The 21120-nt window shown below is 34.3% G+C and overlaps 2 protein-coding genes across 3 annotated transcripts; both read left to right on the forward strand.

Annotated features, from left to right (window-relative positions):
- The first annotated feature begins 10914 nt into the window (after window positions 1-10914).
- LOC111898496 (uncharacterized) lies at window positions 10915-12966 on the forward strand. Its single transcript, XM_023894393.3, has one exon. The coding sequence runs from the start codon at window positions 10991-10993 to the stop codon at window positions 12701-12703; it is 1713 nt and encodes a 570-aa protein (XP_023750161.1). The 5' UTR covers window positions 10915-10990; the 3' UTR covers window positions 12704-12966.
- A 2011-nt stretch (window positions 12967-14977) lies between these two features.
- Window positions 14978-17956, forward strand: LOC111898497 (protein IWS1 homolog 1). Of its 2 annotated transcripts, XM_023894394.3 has the most exons (10): window positions 14980-15156; window positions 15267-15798; window positions 16075-16194; window positions 16285-16505; window positions 16590-16719; window positions 16804-16944; window positions 17028-17122; window positions 17240-17305; window positions 17398-17548; window positions 17649-17956. In XM_023894394.3, exons 1-10 carry the CDS (start codon window positions 15137-15139, stop codon window positions 17745-17747), a joined length of 1575 nt encoding a protein of 524 aa, XP_023750162.1. In that variant the 5' UTR covers window positions 14980-15136; the 3' UTR covers window positions 17748-17956. The 2 variants fall into 2 exon arrangements, with proteins under 2 accessions (XP_052625158.1, XP_023750162.1); XM_052769198.1 differs by lacking the exon at window positions 17649-17956 and having other exon boundaries at window positions 14978-15156; window positions 17385-17548.
- The last annotated feature ends 3164 nt before the right edge of the window (window positions 17957-21120 follow it).

The following is a 21120-nucleotide window of genomic DNA, read 5'->3' on the forward strand; positions in this document are numbered from 1 at the left end:
CTTTACCTTTGTTGGAAAGCTCTCAGTCACCTTCTTGTCATTTCACGTCGGACATCAATTTCAACCTAACAACCTTTACTCCATCAACACCATCGCCTTCTTCACCCTCGGTCGAGAAGAAGGGGTGATAACGGAGCTTAGGGCTCCATACTACTGCTCAATACCTACATTGGAGGTCGTGTCGGCGACCTACCACTGCTGCTTGGACCACCATCGACCTATGGACAAACGTTGGTAGTGTTAGGGTTCTACCACTGCTTCAGGTGCTGCCCCACGAACCGACCCATTTTTCTCCCTTCCATTTCTTTCCTTACCATTCTTGATGTGTATTATGATTGAATCAAACCAAATACAGAGCCATAAAATCACAGGATTACATATATGTCTCCTAACTCTCTTGGTGATTTGGGTATATTAGGATATGAAACATTTGGTTAATGATTTGTAATTCCTTTTTTCATCAGGTTGGTGAATCAACTTGAAAACTCGAATTTCAGGTATTAGAATGTACACTTATCATCGATGCTCTTCATCTTCACAAACATCGATCTTTGTCTTCAAGACTAGTGTTGATTTCTATGATTCGTCATGGATTAGATTTCAAACATTTTGATTTCTATGGTCATAGTGGGATTTTGATTTTGATTTCGATTTTGATTTCTAGGTTCTTATGGAAAAACTCAATTTGTGTGTTTCATCTAGATTGTATCTGCAAGTTTTTTCATGGGGATTTTAGTTTTGGATGTGAGTTGTATATTGGATTTTTGTTTGGAATTTGAGTTGTTGCTTTGATTTCAAATTTATTTCATATTTATGGTCGAGTATTAGGTAGTCTTTGTTGGTCTTATAGTGATTTATTGGATACATGATATGCAGTCGGAGATAGTGACCGGAGCCGGTGTCAGGAAACAGGATAGTCTTCCTCCATTGGGGGGAAGGAAAGAAGATTAAGTTGGGGTGGGTCCATTCAAAACAAATTATTAATAATTTATTTATTTAATAATAGCTGAAGTAATAAAAAGGAATTAGAAAAATAAAAATATATCATTAAGGGCAAAATAGTCTTTTAAGGTCTGGCAGATTACATTTTAGGGACCGTCCGAGTTAAGGAACAGAATTAGGAACCAAACACGCAGATTACCCCAAACCACAGAGACTATTCACGTAATTTTCTCTTATGAAAATAACTGCATCATGTTGTAGAATAAATATACTTAGACCTATTTTTTTGCATTAACTCGAAATAACTACCGATTGAAAAAAAGAAATTCTAGATCTAAAAAATATATAAATGTGTTTCTTTACATTAGTATCAATCACTTTTAAAAAATATATATTTATTTATTTTGAAAATGGTCATTTTGAATGGTCCAATATCATTCTTTTCAATCGGATGCTATCTTTTAATCCGCGTTTTATAAATGGGTATTTAGTTGAACTATTCGATTGTCGAATCAATCTAATTGCCAAATTTTACACAATCTGAGTATTAAACAAAATTTACATACTTTAGTATCAAAAAGCTTCATAATATTTAATAAAAAGGATAAAAAAGTTTCATAACATTTACCGTATTTTAGTAACAAAACCTTATTATTTAAGTAATAAAGAAAAACTTATCAAATATCCAATAAGGGTCTACAAAATTAACGAATATCATCACTAGAATTTAAGTCAAATAAAATTTGATTATCTCATATTCAAAAAGTTTTCATATTCATTTTATGGAATTGCAAATAATAGATCTGTAACCCGTTATCAAACAAAAGATGTATACTATGATAAGAGAAATCTAAATGGATTTGAAAAAAGACCATCATATCCAATTACACCAATTTAATAGGGATTTTAAAGACTTAATTTAACTGGTTTAGCCATATTTTTATAAAAAAAATGGTCGGTTCGTTGTCTAGAAAATAAACATAAAATCATTGATAGTTGAACCATTCGATTCCCAGTCCAACCAGCCAATCTGGACAAGTTACTTAAAACGTTGCTTTAAGTTCTTATGTGGTGTCTACTTCTCATTTATTATGTTTTACCTTATGTTAGATTTCAGTAAAAATATAAGAATCAATTTCTCAAAATCGAAAGTTTTTTTTCAGTCCGAAAGCCAAGATCCATAATTCGAGGTTGAAATGTAAGTTTTTTGTAAAAAGGTATTTTAAAGTTATATAAAGTTAGGAATGTTCGAAAAACTTATTAGTTGTTCCACAATGCTTTAAACTAAAATAATGTTCAAATAAAAATAGTTTATAGCTCATTTTTTTTCTAAGTTAACTCCATCTAACTTATTAACTAATAAGTTAATAAGCAATAAGTTTTTTTTTCTTGATAAGACAACATTTGGTAGGTGGGACTGGACAGGACAACACAGAACAAGACTTTTTCAAATGGTGTTTGACGGACATGAGACATGAACATGGTAGAACTTTAACCAAATCCAATGGGACTAAATCATAAAATTTTAGCCCAACCCAAAACCATAGAACACAGTGGGACAGAATACACAATGACAGTTGGGATTCTCTTCTCTACCATCCTCCATTTCGAATCACCTTTCCCGTCAACACTCATGTAATAGCCCAAAATTTCATGCAAAACTTTTCATTTAAATGTTAACAATCCATATTTAATAACTAGAAATTCTAATCATAAGTTGTTTCCAAAATTTAGTACATCAACATATTATTCAAAAAGATCAGAGTGTCCATAATAACTAGTGGGGGAAAATGTTGGAGAGTGCACGTTGCGCCATCAAGCCGGACCCTTGCCCTTAGAGCTAGAAGTACATGAAACATCCAACAAAACTGTAAGCACACGCTTAGTGAGTTTCCCAAAACATACAAAACATATAACCATATGATGTCATGCACATATACATAATAGGTTGCCATGGACTCCCTTCATGGTCTTCACTTGGAATGTCATAGGCTACCCTCACGGTCTTATATCCTCGAGCCATGGGCTCCTCCCATGGTCTTGCCAAGTGACATGGACTCCTCCCATGGTCTTCACATACTTCACACATAGTTCAAATAGCAACCATTACATATTCCATTACTAAACATTTCGTATCAATTAATAGGTCGGCCTTGGTGCCTTCGACCCATGAGTGTAGTGAGAATACTCACCTAAAATACTGAATGATAGCTGACAAGGTCCCGGCTCCGAAAATCAACTCTACTCAACCCCTAAACAAAAGCAATTCCTTAAACACAACTCAAAATACCCTAAAACCCTTTAAAAGTCAAAATTGCTCAAAGACTAAAGTCAAATGTCAAAATCAACGGTCCGAGTTGACCCAACTCGCCGAGTTTCTCCATTAACTGCACAAATCGGGAAAACTCACATCAACTCGCTGAGTTCACTAATGAACTCACCGAGTTAGCCAGGAAACCAACAATTTAATGCATTAAGTTGTTTCCATCGAATCTAGGAACTCTAGTTCTCATATCTCTTTCAAAATGATGTCTAGAAGGGTAAAGTTTCCAACTTTACCCTTAGGAACCATTCAAGTTGAGTCAAACCCAAACCCTAGACTCATTAGAGTGGGGCTTGACCCATTAAGCCCTTAAACTTTCAAAACAAAGTCCTAATATGCAGATCTGGTCCCCAAAGGCTGGAAAATCACGTAAAGTTTCCAACTTTACGTCCATGCATGCTAAAAGGAACCCTAGAGCTCAAAATGGGTTTAATAAAGGACTTAATGCGTAAATGGGACCTAAGACCTAGTAGAGTTTGCAACTTTAATCCAAATGAGGCCATAACATGGCTAGATCTAACATGACAACCCCTGGAATACTCAACTTATTGGACAACTCAACCATGAGCCCAAAATCAAGATAAAACCCCAAAACAATAGATCTAAACAATAACAAAGCAATGTATAAACTTTATACCTCCAAATGACTAAAATGGTTGGGGATATTCTGGAACTAGGTTTTCCCTCCAAGCTATGCACCTTTAACTTCAAGGATCCTCCAAAAATGTGCAAAATATCAACTCTTAAGGCCCTTCATAAGCCCACATACTTACTAGGACCATGATACACTCTTTTAGGGTTTTCTAGACAGAGGAGGCTAGTAAGGAGGCCATCCAAGAGTCTTAAAGCCTTTAAATAGGGTGCAACACCCTACAAATTAGGGTTTCCTTCCGAGCCACCACCTTGTCAAGTTATAGCAACCTACTTCTATGAACATGACCATGGCTTGGACAAAAACGGATTCAAGACCCCTTTTATGGTTCTAGAGGCTAAATATCACAAGAAAGAAGGATTGCTTAGCATACAACCCATGCAAAAGCAACTTATCCTACTCAAAATGGTAAAAAAGACCCATAATTCAACACTAAAGGATATCTAAGTATGGGTTAACAAGCTGAGAACTTTTTACCTCAGAAGGCTGCCAAAGATGGATGGAATCCCGGATCTTGATTTTCTTCCACAAGCTTGATAGCTCCAAGCTCTTCAAATTCTATTCTATATCACAAAAACACACTCAAAATCTCAATAATCTCTCAACAATGGAACTCACAGTGAATTAGGGCTTTTGGGGAACAAGGAGGCTGGTGAGGGAGGCCCAAAAGGGATTAAGTGGCTTAAATAGGGTTCAAAACCCCGAAAACAGGGTCTCCTCCTGGCAGACCTGCTCGTCGAGTCCATGCTTGGACTCGGTGAGTAGACCCTTTAAACCCCGCATCCTTTCTAGCATCTACTCGATGAGTTAGGGCTACGAAATCATCGAGTAGCTCAAAAATAAATACTTTAATAAATTAATTACGTACTAGGAACGAGGCGTTACAAGAAGGACTCCTCGTAATGAAGGGGGTATCGTCAGAGGAGAACCCAACAGATCCCCTTACGAATGGACTGAGTATGGTTAAGCAATTGCAGCACGCTAGGAGTATCGGGCTGAAGGACAAAATTAGTTTTTGTGATTAGATAGATATTTAGAAACTTGTAATATCTAAAATGTAATTGACATTTGATGATTGAATAAAAGGAGTTTTATTTATAAGTAAAGTTACTATCTTGTGTCAACTGTTTACAATTTTGTTCCATTTTGCATGTTTTGACTTCCAGAATAATAAGATTATTCAAACCATCCACATTCGATCATACTTTGGAAGTAGGTTATGAAAGTAGACTGTCATGAATGGGTTTTTGTAAGATTTTCTAAGGTGTTAGACATAGAAAAAGTTTGCTACAAACATTCATGAGTGCTCTTGAAATAAGATTTGAGTATTGGACTAAACCCTCGCTCACATGAATCACTTCATGGAATTTATCATGAGTGATTGTGAGACGATAATATCATATAATCTTCAAACCAAGATATATGAGTTGGTTGTGCATTGATAGTATGAAACCACATCAGCAACTAGATGTTATAGAACGTATTATTGTCTATGATTTAACTAGTAGTTAGTACAAGCATATAAGTCAAAGTTAATCTATTCCTTTTATCCTAAGAGGATTAAAAGCGATATCTTGGGCCTCTCGATGATTTTGTTTTGACTTATGTGTCAGGCCCAGTCAGGACTCAACTGATGTGTTAAATTAAGTTCTATGTCAAACAAATCTGAAACCGGGAAACAAACTGCAGGACAATGAGTATGACTATGTTTCATGTATTTGTCCGCACGATATCTTGAAGAGCAGAGGATTGTATGATCCCTTATCTAATGGACGCATCAGAGTTCGACAACGGCTTTTAAGAGCTACGATTACTAATCGGATTCTGAAGTTACATTGGCAGTTATAGTTATTAGACCTATCCAAGTGGGAGACTGTTGGATTAGGTGTCTAAGCCCATAACTATAATTGGTATGTACTTGACCCGATAGTAGCATTGTCCATTTTGTGTTGCCTTCATCAGAACAATTTGATAGGTTAGATATTTGAGAAAGAGGTTATTTGTGATTTATTAATATATTATAAGAATAATGTATTAATTGATAAATCATATTATTTAATTAGTATTGATCAAGAATTAATTTAGAATTAATTTAGTGATCAAAAGAGAGTAATTAAATTAACAGGGACTGATTATGTAAACAGTGATACATATGGTTTGAGCTAATGCTCCATGATTGATTTGTGATGGACTAAGCTTATGAGATAGTCCATGAAGTGTTAGTCCAAATCAATTGTTGGATCATAAGCTTAAGTGTAAGAATTAGGGTTACAAATGACTATTGGAATTTTACACTATAAATATGTACCCTAAGCTCTAAAACCGGTTACCACTTGCATTCTAAGAAGGGCTAGCCGATTTTCTGTCTCCTAAACCTCTCTCATTGTCCTATAATTGTTTACTGGTGTTTGTGACTTGTTTGAGGCATCACACTTGGGGTGCTAAGCTCTTTTAAGTCCAAGTTCTACAAGCTACATCAAAAGGTAATATTCTAACTAGTTTTTATGATTCAAATATCACTTTTGCATGCTAGTTAGATGTGACATCCCCAAAATCACGGCCAGAAAAGACCGGTTTGTTTATGCTTTGTAAATCAGAGTTACATTTTAAATGAAAGTGTTGCGGAATTTGTCCCAAAACAAAAATATGATAAAGATTTATCAAAAACACTTCCATAGAAATGTATTTCATTAAAAGACTCGGGATGTCATGTTCGTACAGATCAAAAGCATAAACAGTACAATATAAGCCTTACTACATTATTTCATATCTACAGGCCTATATCCGTAATCCCTCGTCCAAAACATCACACCTATGCTCATGCGCCACTACCTGTAATACATAAAACTGAGTGGGTCAGGCTTGGGAGCCTGGTGAGCACATATGGTTTTCAACCCACAATAAATAAGTTTATTAATTCAATCAACAATAACCCGATTACCCGTTCCCGTTATCCTCACTTTACGTCCCTAAACACCTATCATAAGGGACCTAGCCTAAGGATCATCATCGGGACGGACACTACTGCTAAGGGGATTCCTCAGCAATAAATGTCCTAAAGGCAACCATGTGGGGGATGGAGTACACCGGTGAACACGTCGTTCACAAACACCTACAGGTTGCGAGCCTGCTAGCGTTCCACTGGACTGTCTAGAAGAGTCCGTGGTCGTCATCCATACTCCGCTAGATGACAGAAACAACAACATCAACATCGAGGCCTCTCATCATTTTATCACACATCAGCTATTACATCTACCCATGTTTTACCCCAACATTTTCGTAGATATAAAATACATATACAGTTTAAATCATTGAAAACATGTATAACAATGTTCATCTAGCATAGATAGCAAGCATTCAGATAATATGCACATATAGCACGTAATTTATATAAAATACTTCATATCTATGTGTAAGCTGAAAGTAACTATGCACTCACTTGTTAAGGTGATGATTCCAAAATCGGGCAGCGCTTGCTTCTAACGATTCTATTTTCCTTCGACGAAACCTAACATTATTATCGCTAAATTTTAGTCTAATATTTACCGTGACCAACTATTAGTCTTAGTATTATTATTATTATATAAGCGTTAAACAATATTTTCCAACCACTATGTACAGACAGGGGCCAGACATAAAACACCGGAGGGCAGGACCATTTTGGCATATAGCACTTCTGAAATCCAATAACCCTATGCGGCCCTTTAAACCAGATTCCCCGTACCGCGAGTAGTTAAAAAATATTATAACGACACTTATATAAGTTATAATAATAGCTCAAATATTTATTATAAGTTCATAATAACAATACTAATTTTAAATATAAGCTATATTAAAATAAGGTAATCATAACTTACTTACAAGGGGGTTTTTAGCTAGGAGTCGGGCTCTGCAGGGGCAGAACTTCGTCGCTGAATCTTTCTAAGAAAGATTCGTGCAGCGCTTCAGCGCTCACCTTACTATACTAAACTACAGAAAGAGAAGTCGAATCACGAGGGACCGAAATGCTCGGGGGATAAGGAGAGAAAGACTCTTGAATCAAGAGAATGGTGCAAGAAATATGAGAGCCGAAGGCTCTTATTTATACTAATTGAATTTTCAAAAACTACCCTCCATAATTACTTAATGACCTTTTAGTTATATAAACAACTAAACACCCCTCTATAATACTATTATAAATGGATTTAATGATATTTGTACTAAAATAATGTCGAAAGAACTCAACATTAGTCTTATAATGACCGCATCGTCGATACCTTTCTAATGATATATACATATGTATATATATGTGTACGTATACATGATTTATACTTTATTTTAATACGTAAATATGTTATTATAATTTGTAACTCGTTCATACGAACTCCGTTTTTGACGTTCTTTATATCCACGCGTAGGTGAAGACGTACTCTACAACTTTCGTTTAGACTCCGTCAGCTAATTCTTGACCGATCTCAAATTTAACAGTAGGAGGCCTTTAGACTGTTAAATGACCGCGAAGAATTCGTAACTCCTTCATACGAACTCCGTTTTCGTCCATCTTTTTACCGTTGAGTTCCTATTAATGAGATCTTCAACTCTCATTTAGGTTGCGTAGGCCAAAAACCGCTCGAACTAAAATTCGAGTTTCGGGTCGTGCACTGCTAAGCCGAATCTTAGAAAAATCATAACTTCCTCATACGAAGTCAGATTTGGGCGTTCTTTTTATCGACGCTCTTAGTTTAACATATTCTACAACTTTTGTTTAGATTGCTAAGGCTAAATCTCGCTCTATCGTAAATTCACTATTTACGCTTCCCGGTGCCGTGCCGGTTTTGCCGTAAAACTTCGACGGGTCATAACTTCTTCGTTATAACTCGGATTTCAGCATTCTTTATATGTACGAAAACCTTGAGACATATTCTACAACTTTATGTAGAGATATCGGGATTATCTTATATTTTAATTTTGACGCTTATTTTTATTATTTATTAATTATACATTTATAATTAAATTATAAGCACATAAATACACATAATTCACATAATACTCAAATATTTCATTTTTATTACTTCAAAAAAAGAGTTACAAGAGTTGACCTAGACTATTACATTGACAAAAATGCTTAGCTCTGAAACCCGGACGTTACATTAGATTTCATGCTTTGGAAAATGAATATTGCATGTATAATTAGAGAAAAAAATGAGCTAAAACATTAGGGTTGTATTTGCACCATATGGATGTTGTAGTACATAAAACCCATGAGAGTTATGGTTATGAACAAAATGGTTTGACTTTGATGTAACTTTATAAAAATGAGTGTTTATTCTATTGTAGTGTCGAACGAGTCTTTCTGTTCAAAATGAAGTATTTTGTCAACCGCTAGAAGCTAGAAGCTCTCAAACGCTACGTGCCAAACACGTCCTATATATATGAAAAAAGTATAAAATGGAAGATTAATGTTCCTAAGATAGATCTATCAAATCCGCGTTATTTGAGTTTTGTTTGGGTTATTTTTTCTTATTATATGTTAGATATGACTTATAATTAAAAGCATGATTAAAAAAAGATTAAAAACAATCTATACATATTTAAAAATAACGAGGATAATTTAGTAATGATACAATTTTGTTATTTCATTGTCCTTGTCATATCAAACTCATTGCAAATAATTTGTTGAGTTCGGTTCAGTTCACTTTTAAACCTATTGAGTTCAATTGTATCCGATCCAATCTTGTCCAAGTCCAACCATCAAAAACGGTATCTTAATGCTAAATAACCATTCCAAATATATTTTTCATTTTTCAAAACTTAAATTAGCTATTATCATTTTTTCAAGAGATATATACAACAAAGTCTCAATATTTTCATCGATTTGACAAGAAAGTCCTAAACTTTATTTTTTTGACAGTAAAGTCCAAATTACCGACAATTTTTGACATTTTTACCCCTTTTTCCCGGTTAGCGGGTAATTAGGACTTTTTTGTCAAAAAAATAAAGTTTAGGACTTTCTTGTCAAATTGTCAATTAGGACTTTACAGTCAAAAAAATAAAGTTTAGGACTTATTGAGACTTTAGTGTGTGTGTGTATATATATATATACACACACACACACACACACATATATATATATATATATATATATATATATATATATATTTGTTAGAAATTTAATGGTATGATACTCTTTAAGCATAAGAGTTATTGAAACATTTTCTAATCTGCTAGATCCTATTGAAATCCTTAACGTTTGTTTCTTGTTAAATTTTTTTTTAATTTCAACAAACCGACATTGAAAAAAATTGAGATAATCAAGAAAAAAAGAAAAAAAGAACCAGGGTTGTGTTGACTTTTTGCAGCCCTAAAAATGGAGAAATAAGAAACCGAAAAAAAAACGAAATTGCCCTTCTTTCCCTTCTCCACATTCATACCCTTTTGACTAGGCATGTGTTGTTTGTGTTTGTATAAAGCTAGGACAATTTCGTTTTTTTAGGTTTATAATTTCTCCATTTTTGAGACTGCAAAAAGCCAACACAACCTTGGTTCTTCCTTTCTTTCTTGATTATCTCAATTTTTGTCAATGTCGGTTTGTTGAGATTAAAAAAACGATTTAACAAGATACAAACGTAAAGAATTTCAATAGGATCTAGCTGATTAGAGAAGATTTCAATAACTCTTATGCTTAAAGAGTATCATACCATTAAATTTTTAGCCAAAAAAATTATATATACACTAAAGTCCTAATATTTTCAACGATTTGACAAAAAAAGTCATAAACTTTATTTTTTTGACAGTAAAGTCCTAATTGATAATTTGACAAGAAAGTCCTAAACTTTATTTTGTTGTCAAAAAAGTCATAATTACTGGCTAACCGGGAAAAAATGATAAAAGTGTCAAAAACTGCCGGTAATTGGCTTTTACTGTCAAAAAAATAAAGTTTAAGATTTTTTTATAAAATCAATGGAAATATTATATATATTTTTTTCAAAACTTAAATAATTCGTTGTTTCAATTCCAAAGTCCTGGTAAATTGGAAGCAAACTTTTACATGTAATACCCTTCTCGACTGTGCTTACCACAATAACCAGGAGAAAATGGCCGTCAGGGATGCAACATCCACCGCCGACGATTTCGAAGAAGAAAGCATCAGCAAATGGGAATCCCTCCGCCTCAAAACCCTAGCCGAGCAAAGTTACAGTTCCTCCGACCTCAAATTAGCTATCAAGCACGCCAAGCGCGCTCACCGTCTATGCCCCACCCTCGACGGCGTCTCGGAAATGCTAACCGCCTTCAAAATACTCAGCGCTGCCGAAAATACCACAGAAACTACTGGAACGCCTGATTGGTACAAGATTTTCGAAGTAGAACCTTTTTCTGACATCAATTTAATTAAGAAACAGTATAAAAAACTAGCCCTAATTTTGCATCCTGACAAGAACAAGTTTGTCGCCTCCGAAGAGGCCTTTAAGTTGGTAAACGAAGCGTTTAGTGTTCTGTCTGACAAGATTAGGAGGAAAGAGTATGATATGAAGCTTAGAATCGCAATACAGACCGAGGCAGAGGCGGAGGCGGGAGTGGATCCGGGAGGTGATGCTGTGACACTAGACACTTTTTGGACAGCGTGTTCAACTTGTAGGCTGTTGCATCAGTTTGAAAGGAAGTATTTGGGGCATAATCTGATGTGCCCTAGCTGTAAGAAGAGTTTCAAAGCCGTGGAGGTGGATGATGGTAAGAAAGGGTATACAAAAGTGGTGGTCGATGAAAAGGAAAACATTGATACTAGTGAAAGTGATAAGGTCTCAACTCGAAGCGAATCCAAGAGGAAAATGAGTAGTGTTGGAGAGATCATGAAGAGGTCCGAGCAATCAAAAAGGATTGAAAGGTCAAAAACGGAAGATGGGGGTAAGCATTCAAGAGTTGTGAATAATACATTGAAGGAGAAGGGGAAGAGAAAGAATGACAGTGATGAAGAAGAAATGATGACATTAGCTCAAATGCAGAAATTAGTGAAAACAAATGTGAACGATGGTAAATCGAAAGAGAAGTTGAAAGTAAATAAGGTACAAAGAAGTGGATCAAAGAGGGAAAATTCAAGAAACGAGACAAAGGGAGAAGAGAAGAACCAGGATCTTGAGATAATGACAGTGGAAGACTCAGACTTTTATGATTTTGATAAAGGAAGAGTAGAAAAGAGTTTCAAGAAAGGACAAATATGGGGTTTATATGATGATGATGATGGAATGCCAAGGCATTATGGTTTAATAAATGAAGTGGTGTCAACACATCCATTTGAGGTGGACATGTCTTGGTTGGACCCCCAAAGCAATGGTGATGAAGGGTTAGTTAATTTGGAAAGGACTGGATTTCATGTATCTTGCGGAAGGTTTAAGGTTTCCAAGAAAACTTTAGTAAGATCACTTAATGTGTTTTCACATATCGTGGAGTGTGAAAGAGCAGCAAGAGAGGTTTACAGGATTTATCCTAAGAAGGGTTCAGTGTGGGCACTTTATAATAGCGAGACAAAAGACAAAAGATGTTATGATATAGTTGTGTTTTTGACAAGTTATAGTGAGGTACATGGATTGAGCATGGGGTACCTTGAAAAGGTGAATGGGTTTAAAACAATTTTCAGGAGAAGAGAGATTGGGTTTCATGCTATCAGATGGCTTGAAAAACATGATGCTGGGTTGTTTTCACATCAGATTCCAGCAAGGAAGCTTTCTGGGGAAGAGGTGAAAGATCTTTCAGGAGATTGTTGGGAATTAGATCCTGCCTCACTTCCTACTGATCTACTCATTATTGGTTGACAGAAATAGTATTTGGTTTTCCACAATTCATTAACTTTTGTATGTATAGTTCTCTATTAATTCATATTTTTCAGTTTTTTCAGATGGAATAAGGCATGGAATAGAGGTAATTTTTCCCTGTAATGTCCAGTTATGAATTGGATTACTGCATTTGTATGCAAATCATGCATCAAATGGATAGAAAATCTGTGTTTCTATTTATGATAAGCTTAAACTATAATGTACACAGTTATGTTGCATTAATGCCCAAACTTTGGACCTTATATTGTGCATCACATATTTCACATCAGCAAATACTCATTGATCTTAAAGCTAGTTTTCTGAATGTGTGTGTGTGTGTGTGTTTGGTTTGCTCTTTGAATAAGTGGGGAATGAATAATCTATTCACAACCTGCTGTATCTTAGCTTATGTGCTTCTGTTGGATGGGAGAACTTAAAGGTAGTGTTTGGTATGATGGAATTGGGTAAGGGATGAAAAAAAGAAGTTTGTTTTGTCTGAAGAAATGGAATGGATCATTCTTAAAGGACCATTTTGTTAATTTTTATTCCTTAGCCGGCTTTTTTTTTCTTCCATTCCATCACGAGATAGAATAACATGTTGAATATAACCCATTTTATTTACAACAATACCCAAATATCATAAAAGACCTTTGGCGAGAAGTTATGTGCACCAAACAATGGTTGATAACAAGGGGGGATGGGGGAGGAGTTAAATAGAGTTATAGTAGAAAGAGCTAATAGTAAAAAGTGGAATAAATAAGAAAAGTATTGCAGTTAGAAGCTCAGAGATAAACCTCCACCCCCTCTTATATGAGATAATGTCTTCGATTAATGTCTAAACTAAATCTATCTTTAGACTCTCTTCTTGATCGGTTCTTCTCATTGTCCCATAATCAAGGTGAAGATGTAGCGGCTAAGTATCCAACTTTGATGGAGCTCAATTCCAGCAAGAAATGACTCGGTGCCACCTACTGTAGATTCAGACACATATAGTAGACCGACAATACATATCACTCATAGCCGTAACATAACATCTTGAGACCTTTCCAACTTTTACGGGTCTTACACCTAGTACATCAAGATATCAATATAAATCAACGATAACAAGGATTCTTACGGTGGATTACACCTTTGACGCCTCAATATGTACTCTTCTTTACCATAGTTGTTCTACACATGTTGGTATTTTTTTTAATTTTCTTTTTAATTTTTATTTTTTTGTTGTCTTGATCACTCACGTTTCTTCTTTGTGCTCCTTCTCAAAGGAAATTAAAATTTTAAAAAAGTAATGATAGATAATTGTTGTTGTAGATTTGTAGTAATGGGTGAGCAAAACCGAACCCGAAAACCAAAAATTAATGTAACAAAACCGAAAAGTTGAAACCAAGCCAAAACTGTCAGTTTTTTTGTGTTTAGAAAAGTTGCAAGTAAATGAAAAGTTGCTTGAAAACTATGGCCTAAGTTGCAAGTAAATGAAAAGTTGCTTGAATTAAATAAGTAAAAGAAGTCTTCACCTTCATATTTAGTCAAGAGAGCTAGTGTAATTTGTGTTTGCTCTTGAAAGAATAGGAGGAAGCTCTAAATCCTCAAATACGGTAAAAAAAAACAACAAATTGAAGCTTAAAGTTGGAGGATTCAAGAAACTGAAATAAGAATATAATTGAATTAAAGAGAAATCGATGAAAAAGAAGTCGATTAAAGTATAAACTCTCATTTTGAGTCTTACTAACCGGTCTAGTTAAACTTAGCTCAAAATGTCTTGTGTCGTAGAAATTGGTGAATAAAGTGATAACCTCATGTTATACTCTCTAATAAAGTTATTTGGTACCATTGGAGGACTTATTGTTGGTAAATTTTGTGTTTTATATTCTAGGCTTCATCCTCCCCTTTGATTCTTTAAGGGACAAAAAAATAAAATAATAATAAACCAACTACATGAATAACTTTTGCAGTTAATTTACTAACAATAATAAATAGTAACTAAATACGGAATAAGAGCGAAATTGTGATTTTGCAAGGTTTAACCGTTTAACTTAAATGCAACCTTTCCAACGGCATGAGCTTGGGAGAGATGATATCCTTAACAAAAATAAAACCACAAGAACAACTTTGATAAAAATGTACAACTTGAATCAAATTTCGAAAAATGATATACCCGAGGGATCAAATATGTAACTTACTCCATATATATTTTATTTATGCTTTATTACAATGTACGTCCCTCCATTTTATACCTATTAGAATACCTAGCCCTCACGTTTGTTCTATTCTCAAAGGTCAGAACTCCCATTTGCCCCTACTGTATATAATCGTGTTCAGATTCTCAGGCTTCTACCCTCTTCTCATCCTGTTTCGTTCATCTCTTCTTTCGTTTCACTTCATCTGTCTATATATTTACCATCTTTCTTCGTGATTTCTAAATTCCCCTGCACAATGGGTTACGAGAACGATCCGTAAGTTCCAGTGCTCTCTAATCTAGGTTTTTTATTTTTGCTTACGATTCTTCTAGGGTTAGGTTATGCATACGACCTTAATCGTGTTCTTTTTGTTCTTAAATTTTCAGCTATCGCGATGAAGATGGCGAGCCGTTGATGGATTACGACGACGGATTTCAATCCGATCACGGTGATGATAACAACAATCAACATCAAAACCTCCTTGATGACAATCTCGATGATGAATTGGAAGATAATGATTGGCAGAGTAATAGGCAGGAACGGTCTCCGACGCCGGCTCACAACGAATCCGATTCGAAGTCGAAGCCCCGTAAAAGGTTAATCAAGAAGAGCACGGCGGAGGAGACCTTGCCGGATTTCGCGATTGATGATGACGTGGAGGATGAAATGGCGAGTTTTGTCAGGGATGATTCAGACAGTGGCGGTGGGAAGAGGAAGAAGTTTTCCAGTGGCGGTGGGAGTAGTAGCAAGAAGAGGGAGAAGAAGTTGAGTGCTTCCAAGTTCTCGGATAGAGGAGGGAGATCGAATGAGAAAGGTGGGTCGAAATTTAAGGTAAATAGTAAAAGGGGTGGGCGTTCTGGTGGGGATGATGCAGAAGTTAAAGAGATGTGGGATACAATTGCTGGTGGCGATTCAGAGGTACATTTTAGTTGCAAATTGGCTGAGTTCTGTGTGTCTTCTCTTTTGGATTCCGTGGGGATAATTTGTTACGAACACTGTCAAGTACATTGTTCTAACTAATCTAACAAAACTTGTTTCATCCCAATATTAATCTCTCTTGATTGTGCAACTTAAAGATTTGTTTTTCTATGGCTTTTGGGTGCCATGAACCGCCCCTGCCACCTCCAATAATGGAAGGAACTTTGTTGTGTTTGACACTGTAATTTTGTGATAGCCTTTGCTTGACTGATGCAGGATGACAAAGAGGGTCCAAGAATGCTAGATGATGATAACTTCATAGATGATACCGGTGTTGATCCAGCTGATCGATATGCAAGCGACCATGGAGGTTATTCTCCCAGCCGTGCTCCTCAGGTAAGAAGCTCATTCATAGTATATATGAAGTAAGTTGCATGTATTTAGCATCTGTTACTATTTTCTCAGCTAAATATTATAATGATATAGGCCGAGGAGGGTGAAGAAGATGATGAAATCAAGGACATGTTCAAGATGGGTAAGAAGAAGAAGAAGACTGAGAAAAGTGCTGCAGAGATTGCATTACTTGTTGAAAATGTGATGGCTGAACTTGAAGTTGTAGCAGAAGAAGATGCAGAGCTAAACAGACAATCAAAACCAGCTATTAATAAACTCAGAAAGTTGCCACTTCTAACTGAAGTACTATCTAAGTAAAGTCTTTTATATTTGCAAAAGTTCAACATCTGCTTCACAATATTGTTTATATCATTTACCTTTTTAAATTCTTAATGCAGGAAACAACTTCAATTAGAGTTTCTAGATCATGGAGTTCTAACTCTTTTGAAAAATTGGCTTGAACCCCTTCCAGATGGAAGCTTGCCCAATATAAACATTCGTGCAGAAATATTGAAGATCCTAACCGAGGTATATAATAAACCAGGATTAATTATATCCCTTTTTTTTATGTTGGTGTAACTAAACTAATTATGAGTTGTTCTTATCCTCCAGTTCCCAATTGATTTAGATCAATATGATAGAAGAGAGCAATTAAAGAAAAGTGGGCTTGGAAAGGTTATTATGTTCTTGTCAAAATCTGATGAAGAGACCACATCCAATAGAAAGCTTGCTAAAGACTTGGTTGACAAATGGGTAAGCATATATGGATGTTGAATAAAATTAAAATTCTCTCTTTTATTTATTATGTAATGATTAAATTTATAAATGCAATGCAGAGTCGACCAATATTTAATAAGAGCACAAGATTTGAGGACATGCGAAACTATGAAGATGAGAGAATGCCACCCATGCGTCGGCCAACAATGAAAAAGTATATTTTTCAACTTCAAATACATTAATTTGTGTAGTAACATATTTATTGTTAATGATTAATGATAAAAAGCAAGTTTTATTCTTCTGATATGTTGCTACTCCCTATTATTAATAGGCCTATGAATAAAGCTTCAGGGATGCATTCAAGAGATGATGATCTGGATTTGGCTGAATATTCTCAGTAAGTCGTTTGATTATGTGTGCTTTTTCTGTTTGATTATGTGTGTTTTTTGTTTATTTAGATGTTTTAAAATGTTTAGAATATGAATTTAGGGAACCAAAATCTGGAAATTCATCTTCTAGACTAACATCAAGGCCTGAAGCAATGCCACTAGATTTTATAATACGCCCACAATCAAAGATTGATCCTGATGAAATTAGAGCCCGGGCTAAACAAGTTGTGCAGGATCAGCGTCGCCTCAAGGTATGTGTTTTGTGTTTTTTTTTTTTTTTTTTTTTTTTTAAATCTTAAACTTATAATCTCAATAATATATATGTATATTTTTATGCAATTGATGACACAGATGAACAAGAGGTTGCAACAGTTGAAAGCACCTAAAAAGAAACAGCTTCAAGCTACTAAGCTAAGTGTGGAGGGCCGTGGAATGGTGAAGTACTTGTAGGCCGCTGCTAAAAGCTAGTTAATGACCCGACAATATCAATATCACTCCTTTTTTTTTTTTTTTTTTTTTTTCAGGCGGAAGTCGTCCCTATTTGTGTATGATAAAATTGCAAAATTTTAATGTTTTGCAATGTTTTTTATGTTATAAATGAATTTAACTCTTTTCATTTTGTATGATTAAATTTATAGTATTGCTTTTCGTGGATGAAATTCTATTGTTATGTGTTTAGTGGTTAATTTAGGTGTTTGACTATGTTTGATCAAATTTAAGTGAGCACCATTCCTTGACATAACAATTTGTATTTTCTCCAATTTCTCACTTAGGTAATGTCATGCAATCCGGCTTAATTTTATCATAATGTTGTAGCGTTTTGTTAAACGCTACATGAAGTAGCATTTAAATTTGGAGCGTTCTGTTTAAACTAAACGCTAGAAGCTTATAGTGCCGAACGAAACTTTTTGTTTAAAACGGAGCGTTTGTCAAACGCTAGAAGCTAGAAGCTTCCAAACGCTCCGTGCCTAAGTCAGAATCCATAAAATATTTTCTAGGACCCACGAGTCTCACCAGTTTAATTGATGATCCGTTATAACCAAGCTTTCTAATCGTTTTTTATGTTTGCATGTTATGACTTATGAGGTCTAGTTGGTTTATTGAACGTTCCAAATGTTTTATAAATTGTGATGATGCACCCAATGATCTAATAATTTCTATACATAATAAATTGAAAAATTGAAATGAGTTTCTTTAAAAATACGTGGGTCCCTCAACGGCTCAACCACATAAAAGGAAGGTGCCTACCAAAAAATTGAAGATCGCAGATATACATGGGTTATGAGTTTGGGTTAGGCTCCTTTACTTTTGAGGTTAAAATCTTTTTCTCAATTGTTTGTATGTTTATATATACAAGAACAAAGACTATTAGCCTAAAGGTTAGGATGATTAGAGGGAGGAGTTGTCTTTTTTACTGTTTTCATTTCCTTTTCACCGATGTGTGTGGAGTTGGAGCACATTACCTTTGTTTATTATATATACTAGTTTATAACTCGTGGAAATCACGGTTACAAAATTAATTAAAATTTTATAGTAAAAACTCAAAATTATTAATAAGTTATTTTAAATAAATTATTAATTAAGAGATTTTTTTAGTTATATAAATTTTAATCATTAATTTAAATAAATATGTGAAACTATCACTTTATAATTTGTATTAAATTTATTTTTATTTTTATTCTAATGTTATTAATTTAATATAATTAGAGTGAGAAATTTAAAATTTGAAATTGATAATTAATAGGTTGACAAGTGGCATGTATTAATTAATAGACATAATAGGGTGACACATGGCAAAATGAGATTAAAATATTCATTAATTAGGAGGCCTAATAGGATGACACATGTCAAAAGGAAACTAAAACTATTCTTTTATTAGAATAAAAATTTTTATTGTTTTTTTTACGGTAAAACATTGTATGTGGAGCACATTATTTTTATTTTTGACTAAACTACACAAATGGTTCCTGTAGTTTGCTCAAAATTGTCATTTTGGTCAAAAATGTTTGGACTAGCACCAGAGGTCAAAAGTTTTCATTTTATTGCTTGTTTGGTCCAATCTGTTTTGATTTTTTTTTCAAAATGACGAATTTGCCCCTGTTAATATGATTTTCTTTTTTTCTTATTTTTTTTCTGATTTTTAGATTTAAAAAAATAAAAAATAAAATAAATCTCTCTCTCTCTCTCTCTCTCTCTCTTATTTATTTTTCTGTTTTTTCAGATTTAAAAAAATAAACAAATAAAAATCTCTATCTCTCTCTTTTCTGTATTTGAGTGTGTGTTTATCGTGTGAAAAATATTCCAGCACAATGCTCTTGAACTTGGAACCCACCTTCAATATCTCACCCGCCATAGCAGTTGCTGGAGCCAGAGGAGACGAGGTCAAACCAAGATCCCAGGTGCTCGATGAAACACCTGAAAGAAGAAGGATCATCATTGCCACCACCTCAATCACAACCACCTTCAACCCTACCTTCAGCCCTCAATGTCTCCGGCACCACCAACCTCCGTCAGGAAAATCCTTATCTGAAGACGAAGGGATTTCTCTCTCTCTCTCTCTCTCTCTCTCTCTCCCTCGTTAAAGCTTAGTGAATAAACCTGGGTAACGGAGAAGACGCAAGGCGGCGACCTAGGGTTTCATACGCGTCAAGTTTCTCGTTTATCTACTGCATCTATCGCACTTGTGTTATGCTTGTCTAATGGTGGTTGTAATTTCTAGTGGGTGGAGGAGGGGATCTTGATCGAACCTTTCATCCCCAAATCAAAAATCCAACTATTATTTCTAACCTTGAAGATGAAGATAATTGTAATTTATTCCATATTTTGGGGTTTCTCCTCCTGCCTCCATGTCAGAGAATTCCGACATCATTCTTCTGAAATTTCATAGGGCAATAGACATTAGGTTCAAAAATGATGATGGATTCTAGTGTTCAATCTTTCCGATGATGAAACTAATCTTTCAGAAGATGAAACTGTTGTGTTCTTTGATTCCAAAGAACAAAAAATGGATGTAGGTGACTACAACCAAGGCACATGTTGTCAGATTTTTTTTTATTTGTCCCACACATTCATCCAAGTTGCATAACTAGTGCTCAAAGCAAAGATAATGGGAGTGGATAGTTCTTTTAAGGTTTTAAGAGAGAGAGAGAGAGTTTTATCTTTTTTAATTTCTTTTTAATTTTTCTTTTACTAAGAAAAATATCTCAATAAATACAAAAAAATGAAAAAACAAAAAGCAAGGGCAAAATCGTCATTATAAAAAAGTTCAAAGCAAATTGGACCAAACTCGTAACAAAATGAAAAGTTTGGACTTCTGGTGCTAGTCAAAAACTTTTTGGACCAAAGTGACAATTTTCAGCTAACCATAGGGACCATTTGTGCAGTTTTGTCTTTATTCTTTTATTATATATTTTTATTGTTTCTATATAATATTTACTATGTTTTTTTATTATTAGAATAGAAGGCTTATTATCTATAATTTGGTTATGCATTTAGTTACAGATTTATGTATGTATGTGTAAACCATATTAAACACACACATATATATATATATATATATATATATATATATATATATATATATATATATATATATATATATATATAATATGGGTTTGTTAAAATAAACAATATAATTTTTTGGAAAATCAACGAATTATTAAAATAATACTATATATATATATATATATATATATATATATATATATATATAATAAGTAAAAGACTTTATTGAATAAGTATGTAATTGAACCCAAAATACAAAAAAAACATTAATGAAATATTCTAAATAATTTTTATAAATCATAAATTTTCAAATACTTCT

Source organism: Lactuca sativa, chromosome 3 (assembly GCF_002870075.4).
Source record: "Lactuca sativa cultivar Salinas chromosome 3, Lsat_Salinas_v11, whole genome shotgun sequence".
NCBI classification, from domain to species: Eukaryota; Viridiplantae; Streptophyta; class Magnoliopsida; order Asterales; family Asteraceae; genus Lactuca; species Lactuca sativa.

What these genes read in the sequence shown, in the direction of transcription:
- LOC111898496 (XM_023894393.3), top strand. Translation starts at nt 10,991, where the DNA reads ATGGCCGTCAGGGATGCAACATCCACCGCCGACGATTTCGAAGAAGAA.
- LOC111898497 (XM_023894394.3), top strand. Translation starts at nt 15,137, where the DNA reads ATGGGTTACGAGAACGATCC. An exon ending in TATTGAAGATCCTAACCGAG is followed by an intron (nt 16,720 to 16,803) that starts GTATATAATAAA and finishes CTTATCCTCCAG; the next exon opens with TTCCCAATTGATTTAGATCA. An exon ending in GATTTGGCTGAATATTCTCA is followed by an intron (nt 17,306 to 17,397) that starts GTAAGTCGTTTG and finishes ATATGAATTTAG; the next exon opens with GGAACCAAAATCTGGAAATT.